At 46.4% G+C, this 14,539-nt stretch overlaps 1 protein-coding gene across 11 annotated transcripts in view; it reads left to right on the top strand.

Moving 5' to 3' along the window:
• TP63 (tumor protein p63) overlaps positions 1 to 14,539 on the top strand; it is a 99,481-nt gene that overhangs the window by 19,893 nt on the left and 65,049 nt on the right. For 3 of the 11 annotated variants that reach the window (XM_079314923.1, XM_079314924.1, XM_079314916.1), the window contains exon 1: positions 13,440 to 13,590. The exons of the other annotated variants lie outside the window; for them this stretch is intronic. In XM_079314923.1, coding sequence (XP_079171049.1) covers positions 13,549 to 13,590 — 42 coding nt within the window. In that variant the 5' untranslated portion in view covers positions 13,440 to 13,548. Of the gene's footprint in view, positions 1 to 13,439; positions 13,591 to 14,539 lie in introns of those variants that run through there. 11 annotated transcript variants of the gene reach the window in all.

The raw sequence follows: 14,539 nt of genomic DNA on the forward strand, positions 1-14,539 counted from the left end.
CATATATTAAAGAACTTGTTTTCACACCATGGTTGGGTTCATTTCCCTTCCTGTTTCTTCAGACTAGAGAGTCTGTAATGAGTCTTGGCTATGGGTATCTTGGGGATATGGCTCAAGACTGGAATGCAGATGAGGCACTGGTGGTTGCTGGTTCATTGCCTTTGGCACTAACAGACTGGCTCTTTCTTACCAATAACTCTTCTGAAGAAGCCAGGTGCTTTTCTTGCAGGCTGGAGCAGGAGGTATTTCAGGAGTTTGAGTTGCTCATGTCTTGTTTGGGTTTTTTCATTTTTTTTTTTTCTTCCTGGGTTTTGTATACTTTGGGGTAAAAATAAAGTGTAGTTTGAAATTTGTGCTGATACCTGTAAATTTTCTTGTACTATTTCCATCCTGAGAAACTTCTGTCATTTAATTCCCTGGCCAATCAACCACAATTTTTGGTGTGTTGGCAGTCTGTATCCTGGTAGTGTTTGTGGCCTGGAGGATTGCCAAAGCAGCAGCAGCCAAAGCAGCAGCAGCAGCGAAAGCAGCGGCAAAAAGCCCCAAAAGCTGAAAAAACACCCGGCTAGATAAAACAGCCCGGGGGAGGGGCCGGCAGCTCCATGGTGGGGGGTAGGGAGAGGAGCTAGTCAAGACATAACCCATAACAGTCTGCAAGGAAGGAGCTCCTGGGTCATTCTGGCTGCAGTTCCTGGTGACAGGAGGTTTGGCCTGTCAGTGCTGCACTGGTATGACTGCTGGGGAGGCTGCAGTGCTCTTACCTTTCCATGAAGGTTAAAAAGCCAGTTTGATGTGTGTATGTGCCTGGCTAATGTGATGAACTAATGCAACTGCACAAGGACAGGTGACCTTTATCACATCTGGTCATCTTTTGATTCAGCATTTGGTGGGGTGGGGTGTAAACCTTCCATCAGCATCTAGATCTTGGCTTTTTCCACCACTATAGCACAGCTCCACTGAAATGGTGTCTCTCTTCAATACTCCAAAAGATTCTCCATGTTTACAGGGAATTGTGATTGTTTCAAAGTAGACTGTAATGATCTGTTTGAACTATGTCCTCCTAAAAAACAATCCCCAATAGCCTAAGGGTCATTAGCAGTAACTTTCCTCCTTCCACGCTCAAATCTGGATTTGTGGCATTGAGCACAAGCTCAGCTCCCTGTATCCTGTTGCTCCAGGCTGTCTGCAGGGCACTGCAGTGGCTGCTGTGCTCACTATTCAGGGTCTCCCTCTCCTGTCAGTGGTGCAGTGAAACATGAATGGAAAGTCCCTTCCCCTTGTTCTCTCTGAGCACTGCTGAGGTGAGCACTGCTGCCTGGGAAGGCGACAAGAAACTTCTCCATGCAATTACTTCTTGCTGGTGATGGGTTTGAGCTCAGCTTTGCAGGAGACATTTCTGGAGAGGCCAGGCTGCAGGGTGACTTCTTCTTAAGAAGTGTTCTTCACTGACTTGACAAGCTAAAGGGGGAGTGGGGAAATTCCATCCCATCCTCACCCTTACCGTAAAGGCAGCAGCTCAGAGTACATTAATGTATGTACATTAATAAATGTTCCAGTTTGTCTTCAGTGGAAGACAGCACCTTCTCTCAGTTGAATGCTGGACAAAAGCCTTCACAAAGCAAAATATGCATTGCAAACCTGTGCAAACAGCCAGTCTTTTAAAACGAGGAAAGTTCTTTTTACTCCCCTTACCACCACCACCACCTCCCTATAAATTTGCAAACATCCCTGACAGGTGACAACTCCCCTTGCAGAGCAGTCTGTGTTTGCTTTGCTGTTTCTGGGGCTCGCAGCGGCTGCAGCTTTCATTGGCAGAGAATGTGTAGCCTGGGGCAAGGTGTTTGCTTTAATCTGAAATACCTTACAACTCTCTTCCCCTCCAGCCTCTCTTTTCCTCTGGATGGCTTCGGGGCACGAGCTTCCCTTGCACCTGTCTCTCCTGTAACCTCAGCCATGTCACTTCTAGACACGAGGTGCTGCACGCAGCTGATTGCAAAGGGTTGAAGAGGGCAGATAAACACAAAGGAATGTAGGAGAAACAGAGGGGCCCTTGGAGATGAGCACTGAGATCAAGGCAGAGGGCTTTATAGTATTACATTTGTCTTAGGAAAAGAGCAAGGCCAGTTTTTCTCCAAAATGCATCACCATGTGAGATTTAAATGGGTGCAGTGCAATTAGGAGGGGTTTATTTAAAGCAATAGTCCTTGTGTAGACTTCAAAGCAATTGCAATCAGTTTTTTAAAAAAAGCTTTGCACCTTCTTGCAATTTTAGGCTGAAAAATGAAACTTGCAGTCTTAAAAGGTGTCCATCCTTGAGCCTAAGAGTTGTGTTGGTAAAACCTGTGATTTCTTTTTTTATTATTTTACTCTTCTGGGTACAAGTTCTTGTTCACAACAGAACTAGTAGTGGGAAGGAGCTGCAGTGCCTTAAGAAACTGTCCCACAAGTGTGCTGGAAAATGAGCCATGCTGAACACTCATCAGTTATGTTCATTGAAAATGCAGCTCTTTGGGAAAGAAGGTTGGGTGACACAAAAACCCCTCTTTTCTGGGCTGCATCTTGTGTGAGAACTGTAAGGTCCCAGCACTTTTTTTGAGAAAAAGAAATAATCTTCCTGTGCCTTTGTAAGAAAAGGGTAAGAGAAACTGGTGACCTGCACTACCTTGAAATGAGAAGATCTGGAGGGGGCAGGAAGAGGTTTCTGGTAGAACAGGAGACAGTCAGCAGCCTGCCCCAGCTGTGTGCCTTGTGACAGCTCTTTCACAATGTCCTGGGTGGCCCATCCTGGCTGTTAGCTGTTGCCCTTCCTTTCCCCTGGTGTGAACCACAGGCAGGCTGGGAAGCCCCAGCCAAGATTTGCCTTTTTTGCATAACTGGAGTGAAGGGCTGGTGGTCCCTGTGGGTGTGGAGAACACTTACTTTCTGCCATGGCCCTGGTGTGGGAGGGAGCTGTGGATGGCCAGGGAGGTAAGTTGCATGTGTGTCCTTGTGGGCCTCCTGCCATTCATTAAGTGCACCAAAGAAGGTGGTCCCCAGGCTCTACTCTGATCAGGGACGTAGCCAGAATCTATGGGGTGTGGGGGTGATGTCTAGCTCCCTGCATTCAGGAGGACCACTGATTGCAAAGCCTGTGTCCTGCAGTGCCAGAAATCAGGTAATGTTATAGCAATTTTATATTTGTATTTGACTGGTTAAATGCCGTGCGGCATCAGGGAGGAGGGGTCTGGAGATTCTCTTTAGGAGTGGGTGTGTGACAGTGCAATAACCCCTGCATTGTCCTGGAGCCCTCTTAGTGCTGTCAGCCTGCTCTACCAGGTGCAAAACTGCTTTCTTTTGCTGTCTCTCAAAAGTCCTGTAAACTGCTCACTGATACTAGGAGATGCTGGACACAAAGCACACTGCTTTGGGCTAAGGATTTCAGCTAGAGCATCCTGGTACAAGTGTTATTTGAGGGGTGTGCAGAGTCTGTGAGTCTTCTGCCCTCACCATCCCAGCCGTGTGGCATGGGGAGCTGGAGTGCTGTCCCCAGGGATGGAGCAGCTCATCCCCTCCCCCTGTACATACCTTCCTGTCATGCCCCTGAGCGAGCCGTCCTCCTGCAGCCCCTTGCCTAACCAGTTCAGTGGAATGCCTGCTCCCCAGACAGTGCTGTGGTCAGAGTTTTCTTAACCTGGATCCATCCCTCCCCATAAAAAAGAGAGAATTCCTTGCCTTTTTTTGTGTGTGTGTTTTTTTTTGTTTTGGTTTTTTGGGGTGTTTTTTTTTTGTTGTTGTTAGTTTTGTTTTTCTTTTAACTTATTAAATTTTAAATTTGCAGACTCATCTTCTGCAAATAATCGTGGGGGCTGGCTGTGTGTGGCTTGAGCAGCCTGTGGGGTGGGTTTCTGCCCTGAGGACAGTGGTTTGTGTGTAGGGCTGTGTTTGGGTATACAGCTTTATGGGCTGTGGGTGTCCCAAGCCTACAGAAATTTTGCAAGAGCAATCTGTGTTTCATAGTTCTGAAATTGAGAGCTTCAGCACTGTGGCTCTGCTGTTCTCCTTTATGCACAGAGGTTGAGGTAACAGCAGGCTGTAGGATAGACAGACTGGATTCATTTTGTGTAGGAAATTGGGGTGTTGAGGCTCTCAGCCTCAGTCCTTTTACCAATGACATCTCAGAGTGTATTCGATGCTTCCCAATGGAAACAAGAGACCTTTCCATATTTAATTTGCTGTAGGCTCAAGAAGGAGCCATTAAACCACCTTGTACAGAGCACATTCCCAGGCTGCAGCCCAGCAAGCTGTAGAGGAGCTGTTCTGGCCCAGAGTGGCTGCTCTTGTGTGTGCTCACAGCCTTAGTACCATGCAAATCAGTAATTCATATTTGATGGCCGTGCACTGAATTCTTGGTGCCTATCACATGGGAGCTGTGGTCAGGTTCTGCTGTGCATTTGATGAACAGACACAAAATGCTCCACCTCCTCTTCTGCACAACTCTTGCATCCTAGCCAATAATTTAATATTGAAGTGCCAGCTCTGAACTCTGTTAATTGCTTCTTAAAATGTTTGTTTCTGGGCCAGGAGAAGAGAACTCTGCTTGTTGCAAGGTAAGGGCTGAAGAAGCAGATGAAAGCAGGTTATGGAGTGGTGGAACTGTGGGATGGGAAGGCTGTCCCTGGGTACCCACAGCGGGCAGGGAGTTGATGTGGTGAGCAGTGCAGGAATAGTGCCTTGGTTCAGGGACTGACTAACACCTGATGTGTGCTGCCACGGGCTCTGGCAGCTGCCACAGCCCTGCATTTTGTTGGGAAATGGTTTTGCACCTGAAGGATGAGGCCAATTTGATAAGGGGATGCAGCAAAGTGGCATGTGTGGCCATCTGTTTCCATGCCTAAGTATTCCAGGACTGACCATAGAAAAGAAGGAAGGAAGGACTTTGTACAGCACAGGGATGTGATCAAAGCTTTTATTAATGTCTGGTTTTTGTTTGAGAGAGTTTGAGGCTTGCCAAGTTTCTCTTCTTTGTGGTTATTTATTCATTCCATAGCTGTGCAAAGAAAGTTGAGATTATGCAAAGACATTTCCATAATGAGCAAAGGCATTATTCTATTGGAAGCTTCCCTCCAGCACCTCTTCTGTTTGCAGTTGAACTCAGAAGCTCTCTTAATTTAGGCTTGGCTTGGTAAGCCTGCTGGATGTTTAATCTTATGCTGTGTAGGTTCCTCCAAATGATCTAATCATCACTTTTAGGGCTGCAGATTCAGATCTAGAAATGGTCAGTTCTTTCAGATAAGAGTGAATGTAAAGAATGTATCTGTATATTCACTTTAATCAAAGTCTGAAGACCTCCCTTATCATTAGGGCCCTGCTACACACAAGATATATTTGTTTCTCTAAAATAATTTTCCCTAGCTCCCTTTCCTGTGCCATTTGGCCCTAGTTCTTGCTGCACACCAGGGATGGCTGCATTTCTTCTTGCAGGAATGCAGCCAGTTGATCAGCAGTATCCTTACACTGGGTGTTTTGTTTTTAATGTCACTTCCAAGGATTTTCAATGGTACTGGAGAAAACGAATAGGTGATCTGTCTGCTCTGTAATCATTTTGGAAGCATATTTAAAATTCCTTTAAATATTTCTTCCCTTTCAGCATCTTGCTGTACATTCATCTTGTGAAGGAATAAACAACTTGTAAGCTGAAAAGCACAAACCTGCAGGGAGAGAGTCAGTGAAATGGGGTGGTTCAGGAGGTGTGGCTTTTATTCCCCAACTCTATTGCTGTGAGCACCTGACATGGAACAGTGTGGTAATTGGAGTCCTGTCCTCTGCCTATACACAAATGCCTCCAAACAAAAGAAGCAGTTGCTTCAGAAAACATCTTCCTCAAGCAGCTAGGCTTGCCTCCAAAGGTTTCCATGGTACTGCACGTGCTCCTTGAGCAAGTATGGAGCAATAATGCATTAGTGCTTATTTCACACCTTAAAAAGGTCTGCACAAATGCTTAATTAAAAGGCATCTTGATCTTGAAACAATAGATTGTAACTTTTTCCTCTGGAGGAAGTTTAAGATTAATGCCATCTTGATGGGAACTTCACTCTTTGTTTCTGTCTAGTTGATAGGATCCTCTTTTTTTCCCCAAAATTCACCTTCCTCAGGATGTTAGGGTTGTTTTGTTATTTGTTGGGGATTTTCTTTTTAATTCTAAAGAAGGAAAATGAAATCCTTTTCTTTAGTTAGCTGGGAGGGTGATGAATTGAGCTGTCTGTATCTAGCCAAATCAAAACTTTGTGTAGCTCTGTGGCACCCCTTTTTGTGAGGTGAGTAGTGGATGGCAGCACCTCACAGAGCTGCAGGGCTGACCATGCCAGGAAGGGGTTTCTCCTTCCAGCCTAAGACAAACCTGGAGCACAGCCCTGGGAGTGTCCTGCTCCCCTTCCTTGTCCAGCACAGCCAAAGTGTCTGTGCTGCAGCCAGCCGTGGGGTGTAGCTTTTGTTTTAAAAGTTCTCTTGCATTAATTTGGATTCTTGCTTTGAAGAGAGTCTTAGGCATCCAAAGTCTCACTATATATGTTTCTTTGTGGTTCTGCAGATTCTGCCCACAGTCCTCTTAATGACTATTATTTTTTCCTCCAGTATTTCATGAGGAGACTTCTGGACTAGGTAATATTTTTTACTGAATGTCTTTACCATCTGCTTTCCACCTCACTGTCACTGATTTGATAGCACTGAAATTAATGAGTGAATTGTCAGGCAGTCACAAAAAATTAAATCGGTCTGTGAAGTGTAGGTTTAAGGAGTGGTTTGTGGCCTGGGTTCATTTGCTTACTGCTCACTGAGCTCTTCTCTAATCAGCAGCTGAATTTGCAGAGATTAATAAAAGATCAAAAGAGTTTTCAGTAACAAATATAACTGTCACTCTAAAAGCATGGGCTTCTATGTCCAGCCTAGTTAAATAGAAGGAAAAGGTATGAAGCACTTTTTTTTCTCCTTGAGAGCATGGATGGGTATGGTGGACCTCATGGTGATGTCCAGACTGGATTAAAACTAAACAAGTCTAAAACAAAAGTGATCAATCTTCTGGGGAAGGCCAGCACTGCACAGTGCAGCGTTTCTTCATAGGGGAAAAAAAGGGATAAACCAGCTTCCAGGCTTCCTGCCTGGGGAAGTGTGTGGCACTCCAAAGCTCCTGGGCAATATCGGATAACAGTGATGTGTTAATTGGAGAAGTGTGAATGGCCATGGGTTACAGGGTCAGGGTGTAACCAGGCATTTGGAAGACTCTTCTGGAATTATTGCAAACTGGCAACTTTCTTTTAAAGGCTGGATTATTGTAAAAGGGCTTGGGTGGGAGGGAGTTGGCAGCAGCACAGAGGCTGGTTGGGAAGAGCTGCTGTGATTTGTGCATTTATAAACAGTTGTGCATTTCATGAGACCAGTCTGTAGTTTATATAAGATAATGGAAGCATAACACTTTGCTCTCAGCTGCTTGTGCAAGAACAGCCCTGGTCTGTCAACAGTTGCGCCTTTCTCTGACTGAAAACAAAAGCTCTGTAATCTGTTGCTATCTCCTTCTCCCTTTCCCTGGCTAGAGCACTTTGTCTCGGGTGCAGATTTGACCTTCTCCTGTCTCCAGCTGGAGGGATGGGACTGTTTATGCCAATTAGGAGCAATTTGCATGATTTTTTTTTTTTTGTAACTTCTTCTCTTTTAACTCTTGAAAAATATTGTATGAAAATGGGGGGGTTGAGGGTGATCAACCACGCTGTGCTGAGCATCCAAAGATCCTCATGAGGCAAAAATGCAGTTTGAATGTTGAAGGTGGTTACTCCAACCAAAGACCTGCCCTGGCTTTAATCCCCAGAGTCCCCATGACCCATCTACATGCATGAATATCTACTGACCCACGAGTTTGCATTCACCAGTGCAAAAATGTCTGCTGGCTAGTAGTTTTGCAGGCTTATGTGCTGCCTTGCCAAAGTATCTATGTCCAGATGGTTTTACCTCTAAGCTTTCATAGTGAAAGTAAATTTCTTTAAAAAGAATCACTAGGGTACAGAAAAAGTGAGGGAAATTAGATAAAGGGACTGCCAGGAATAAGCAGAAACACTTTTTTATAAATGATCTCTATGCTTTGTCTGCCTCCTACGTCATACACCAACTGTGGGAGGTGAGTTCCTGCTGGCATTTTGGTGGAAATGGCCCTTGATGGGGCTGCAGGGTTTTTGGTTGTGCAGGCAGTGGGGAAGGTGTGGGGACCTTGCATCACCTTGTCTGGAGAGCTGAATGTCTCTGGAGGAGTCTGGCTGTGTCTCATTAGAGCTGGGCAGCCGGAGGGCAGAGGCCCCGGGGCTGTGCGCGCCCTTCCTGAACCAATATTGCACAGAGCTTGTGAAGGGAACTGGTTTTGTTTCATAATTCCTTTCCACCTTCCCTCTGCCTGCCCCCCCACCACGTAGCGTTATCTCTTGACATGATGCCATTAACTCTCTAATTAGCCCTCGGGGTGTTCTGGGGGAGATAAGGAGACTGCAGGAGCTCAAATAAGCAGCGTGTGCAGATGTTTACCCAGGGTCGGAGGGCAGGGCTGTTGTGACAGGCCATTGCCTTGGGCAGGGCATGCTCCTTGGGAGAGAGCAGCCAGCCTGCACCATGGGCACATCTAGGAGCTGCCTCTCCTCCTGCCTTTCAGTCCAGCTACTTACCCTCTACTTCATAAAAGATGCGGTTAGGAGTCCTTGGAAGAAGGGATTGATCCTCAGTACCAAACTCTTGCAGATAGGGCATGTTTCTAATACATTTCATTGGAATTTCTGGGCTTCAGACCTGTCCCTGGGTCATTGGTGAGGAAGCCAGGAGGTTGGAATTTGTGGTCTCAGGTGCACAGAGAGGTTGCTCAGAGAGCTGGGGGTGCCTGGTCCCTCTCTTGGTATGGATCAGAGGCAGTTCCACGTGATGCTGGGATTCACACAAGGCTGTAGCCAGTCAGCAACAAGTAGGATACCTGTTTTTTAAATATATATATTTTTTAATTTGTTCTGTCTTGCCATGAATGGTTGGATTAAAAATGAAAAAGAGGAAAATCTGTTTCAGGGACCACATTGTTTTGCCCTTTCTTCCTTGTGGTTTGAGCAATGAAGATAAATTCTGCATGAATTTTCAAGAAGGCAGGGTTGTTTTTTTTTTTTTCTTTAAGTATTTTCATTTTGCTCTTTAACCTGGCTTCTGCTATCACAGAGTACACATCTGTCCCTGTAAGATCTGCACTGAAAAGACTGTCAAAGCCAATTGGCAGAGGCTTGGTTTTTTGAGCATTCAGCAGTTATTCAGAACAGGAAAAAAAAAAAAATCCACCCAAACCTATGTTCTATTTTTTCCATCCTCCTCCTGTTATCTCAGTCCTAATTTGTAAACATTTGAGTTCAGTGAATGTCACTTCCTGTAGTAGTCCAGTTGATCCAGATGCTATTTTTATATGAGTTGAGAGGTCTGAGCAGATTTTTTTTTTTTTATAAAATCTGCAGGAAGTTCTGCATGAACTGCCTAACACACAGGCAGGTGTGCATGTTAACCACTGCAGCTGTGATAATGATGTTTTTGTCACAGTTTTGCGCACTTACCTTGCGACCAGAGAACTTGCCTGTGGTACTGGTGAGAGGAGCTGGGATAAACCATGTAAGAGCACAAGGAAAAAGCCTTCAAACAAAGACTCTGAATCAGCAGTTTGACATGGCTGACAGCTCATTTTGGAAACTCAGGGGTCTTGTTTGCATTTTATTTTGTTCTTTGGCATACCAGCAGGAGCCGTAAAGCATTGCCAGGATCTTCTAGAATATCTGAGTCAGACCTGGGAGAGTTGCAGCTGAAACTTTCAAATCTAACCAGCAATTATTATTTCTAGTTTCCTGCAGTATTGGAGGTAAATTACTTTAAGGAGACTTCCTTTCCTGAGGCTGAGCTACTTTTAAAATTTCAATCCAACTAGGCATCCAGAGCCTCAGTGCCAGGTTTTTCTCTTGTTGCTTTGTTTTCTACTTTATTTTTTCTGTTTGAGACGGGGGAGAACTTGTTGGTCTCTATATTTAGAGTTAAACCTTATTCATCTGGCCTCAGCACAAAGTAATTCTTACTGATGTGTTAAAGGAGGGCCTTTGCCTGAATCTGTTTGCTTTTTCTGATTAGGCTAATTGGTATGATAAGGCATAGTCTCTCTTTACAAAGATTGTCTTGCTATGACTTCAAGGAAATCATCAACTGTAATGGTCTGGAGACCTGTCCAAAAGGCTCAGACAAATTGTAACTATCACTGTCCCACAGCTATGATGTGAGTGTGCAGTGTAAGGAGTAGGGGGTGTCCTTTTGTGTTTATAACTCAGCCATTTAAGCATATGGTATTTCAGGAAATCACGTTTTCTTCTCAGAACCCTAAAGAGATGTTGCCTGGCTGCCATTAGCTTGGAGGCTCATCTACATGAAAATTTTGTACCTGCAAAAGTAGAGAATGAAATGAGAGTCTGGGAACTTTTTTTCCACATGACAAGGTAGAAAGCTTCAAGCCTTTACTTCTCCCTTGTGCTACTGGTTCCAGTGTGAATATCAAAGAAATGGCACCAGCCTGTGAGACAGAAGAGCATCCTCTGAGGAGAGTGCATTTAGATCTGTGGCAGTGAAGTGCAGTTTGGGACCCTGTGGTGATGAGAGGGACATAGCTGTGCCTGGGCTGCAGCAGCATTGGTGTGTGTGCAGTGTCTGGTGCCTGCTCTCTTACCTCCTGCCACCCCTCCTGGCATGCTGGTGCCCTCCTTTGTGTCCCTTGCAGATGATGGATTTGCAAAAAGCCACTTGTCCAGCAACTGCTGCAAGGTGACCACACAGGGTAATGCATCTAACACTGAGCCAGGTCGGGGCTGTGTGTACAGAGGGCAGGGATTTGTGCTGACATGTCAATTTATTCATGCTATATACACCTCTCCTCGTGTTTGACATGCAGATGTCTTTGGATAAACTTCCCTGTATCTCTCTCTATCTGGGTGTTGCTTCACCCACAGCCACCTCCAGCCACCTGTGGGGCAGGAGATGGCAGATACCTCACACAACAATGCTGCATTAATGACCTGGAAAAGAAGGATCTTCTGAGTTTCAGAGCATAGCTATGAAAGAGGTTTTTGCAATGACCTTCTGGGGTTGGGAGATTTATGTATGTACCTTCTGCTCTCTCCTTTCCCCCCCATAGTTTTTGAATTCATGTGCCAGTATCAAAGCTTGACAGTATTTAGGGGTTCAAACAATCATCTGAGCACAGCATAACTTTTCCTCAGTGTTAGCCAACAGAAAATCCATGGGTGACATGAGTTCTTGCTGCATGTGCAGCTCTGTGTAAGCCTTGCAGTGGTGCTGCAGGGTGCCCCGTTCTGCTAACGGTGCTGTGGCTGCTCCCTGCACACTTTACCTGCATCTCCAGATTAGCACTGGTGTGGCTTTTTGGCTTGTGCCCATATCGCTGAGATCAGAAGTACATCGGGCACAGCCCCTGGTCTGAGGAGGTGCTGGGGAGGATGGAGAGGAGGGCAAGGGGCTGTGGCAGCGGTTTGAGATTTCCTGTCATCTGGGGAACTGGCTGTGTGCTCAGCAGCACTGAAGGTGTGTGTGGCTCTGAGCTGAGCTGGGATATTGCTGGTGGTTTTAGGTCGGGAGGGCTCGGTGCTCCTCTCTGCAGCCTGTTCTGGAAGTGCCTCCTTGCACTGTGCTCGGTGAGGAGGAGTCGGGAAGGTGCACTGGCAATGCTCCCAGCCTTTTGCTCGCACCAGCAGCTCCGGTGAGCTGTGCTTGCAGGGTGAGAGCGACATCAGACACCCGCTTCTTGCGGCAAGGACTCCCTAATCCCCTGCCCTGTGTTAGTTCTTGTTCCGCCTCCTGCCTGAAGACGGTTTTGCCCCGTTTCATTAGTGGCAGCCTTAGGAATGCGCTGCCTGCTCCAGCCTGGAACAGGCTGGCGAGTTTGCAGTGTAGTTTGCAGAGGTGCCGTGTGGCAGGAGGGCAGCCCAGGAGCCGTCACCCCCGAGCAGCAGAGGCTGCTGGCAGCGCTGCCTTGCCTCTGGCCCTGCCTGCGGCTGGGCTGCGATGATGCCGCGGCGAGGCGGGGCAGAGCCGGCGGCTCGGGGCTCGGGCGGGGAGCGCTGAGCCCGTGAGGGGTGGCAGCCCTGCCCGTGCCCCTGTCCCTCCCTGCCCAGCCCCTGTGGCGGTCGCTGCCCCCCGCAGCTGGAGGCTCTGTGTCCCCGGGCAGTCAGCGCTCTGCATTTCGGCAGAGCCCTGCGTGGCGGCGGGTCCCCAAAGAAAGTTCGGAGCGCTGTCATTAGGCTGGGCCGCGCTCCGATCGGGATGTTGGGTTTCCTGTGTCTCCCCTTTGGAAAGGTGTTCTGTTTCTCCTGCTCCGGCAGCCGCTGCCCTCGCTGCGCCGCGCATCCCGCTCGCCCGGCGAGGCTCGGGGATCCTGCACCCCGGTTTTGGGGGCTCCCCGGGGCACACCGCGACACCACAGGGGCTTGGCTGCTTGTCCGCAGTGAAATCACTGTGACGATCTCTCCTGCAGATGTCGGCTCAGTGCTCTTCCTATCTTTTGAAAAGTTTGCTGTGGGCATCCGGTCCAAGTGTTTTTTTTACCGAGAGGCGCTCAAAAACTTCTCCCATGTGTTATTTCAACACACGAATCCCTTTGGACGAGTTGGGGGTTTTTAACTTTTTTAGTCATGATGCAAGTTCGTAACAGATGGAAAGGAGGGGGGAGAAAAACGGAGCTGGTGTGATGCCCTGCAAACACAGGACCTGTTGCTGGGGTTATGGATAGGAGCACACAGGTGACAGAATGTAGCTGGATTATGGTGCATGGAACCACTGATTTTCTCAAAGCTGCTTGGGGGTTTTGTCCCAAGTCTGCTCGCAGCAGCAGCCAAATACTCGGCTGCATTACTGCACCACTGGTGTTGAGCATTTAATCTCTATCCCTTCCTGAACGTTTTGGTTCTTGGTAGCAGCAAAGCTTGTGCCTGGAAAAAAACAACTCTGGAATCTTTGTAGAAAATAAATAGGAGAAGTTTCTTGGAGCAGCTCCTTTAGAGCGATTCCATAGCTCTCTTTCGAGTTCCCAAACTTGTAGAAAAGTGACAGGGGAAAGTTATTGTTTTCTTTCTTTTCCCTGCCTGTCTCTTGCTTTTTTCTTTTCTCTTTTTTTGGCCATTCCTCCCCCCCCCCTTCCCTTCCCTTTGCTCTTTAGAGATTGGTGATAAGGAATTCTAACTACTTAATGAGCTGGGAGAGGCCTCTCTCCATTGGAGTGGAGGACTCCAGGTGGCACTTTGACAGATTGGACAGGTAAGGCAGGAGAGCCCCACCTCCTCCTCCTTGCCTATAGTTAGGTATATAAGGGAAACTTCAATTATGCAGAGAGGCACACTCCGAGTCCTGTTATCTCCACAGTAGCATCACATATTTTTAGGGTCTTCCAGGGGGTGGGAGGTGTTTGTCAAAATCCTGGAGCCTGAAGAAAGAACAGCAGCGTTGATCAATTTGACTGCTAACATGTTGTACCTGGAAAACAATGCCCAGTCCCAGTATAGTGAGGTAAGGACTCTAGGTTTGAGCTGTGATATCGCTAATATATTTTCATTTTTAGTGAATATATGCAATTTCTTCACTGCTAAAGTTAGGTGCAGAATATACACTTGTTTTTGTGAGACTTCTGCATTTTACAATGGGAAACAGAGTTTGTTGGGCTAAATATCTGAATGAGTGTGAACTTCAAATCTTTGTTTGGGACAACGAATTTGTTTTGGGAGCCCTGATCAGCCAACATTATTTTTTTTTTATTGGAGGAGCAAGGCAGTTGTTTATGGAGAAAATGCACACAGATTGCATTCCTGTAGCACTCTGAATATTGGCTGTGTTATCTGCATTATGACTCGTTTACGAGTCTTTTATTGCCAAAATCACTGCCTGTGGTTTAAAGTGGATGGTATCTAGGAAATAACTAAAAATGTGTTATAAATCCCTTCTTAGGTTACTTTTTAAAGTAAAATAATATACAAAGATTCTCCGCCGCAAATGCTGCGCTAGCGTCCATACCAATACCTCTTTCACTCAGTGCTGTTAATACCTTGCCTCATAACTTGCAGCAGCAAGGTATTTTACACAGAGTGTTTGTATAAGCATATTATATGAGGATAAATACGGGTACAATGAATGCATTTTGCTTTCTATAGCCCTTTGCACTTCATGGGCGAGAGTGGGATGCGAACTTCAGGTGCAGCTTTGATTTCATTTTTTTGAAATTATTTATTTTATTGGTTTTAACCAGCTGGGTTGATGCTTTGTAAGGTGGCAGTGGAGAGGATTGCCACACGCTGTGCAAATCTTGGAGGAAGTTACCAGGGGTTGAGGGAGATCTAACGACAATATTGGTTTACATTCCAGCGGAGACAGCAGCTGTGTTGACACTTGCCAGAGTGGCAAAGCAGCCAAAGCTCTGTGTGTGTGTGTATGTGTGTATATTACTGAAGAAAAGGCTTTGAGT

This window comes from Erithacus rubecula (assembly GCF_903797595.1).
Source record: "Erithacus rubecula genome assembly, chromosome: 11".
Lineage (NCBI taxonomy): Eukaryota > Metazoa > Chordata > Aves > Passeriformes > Muscicapidae > Erithacus > Erithacus rubecula.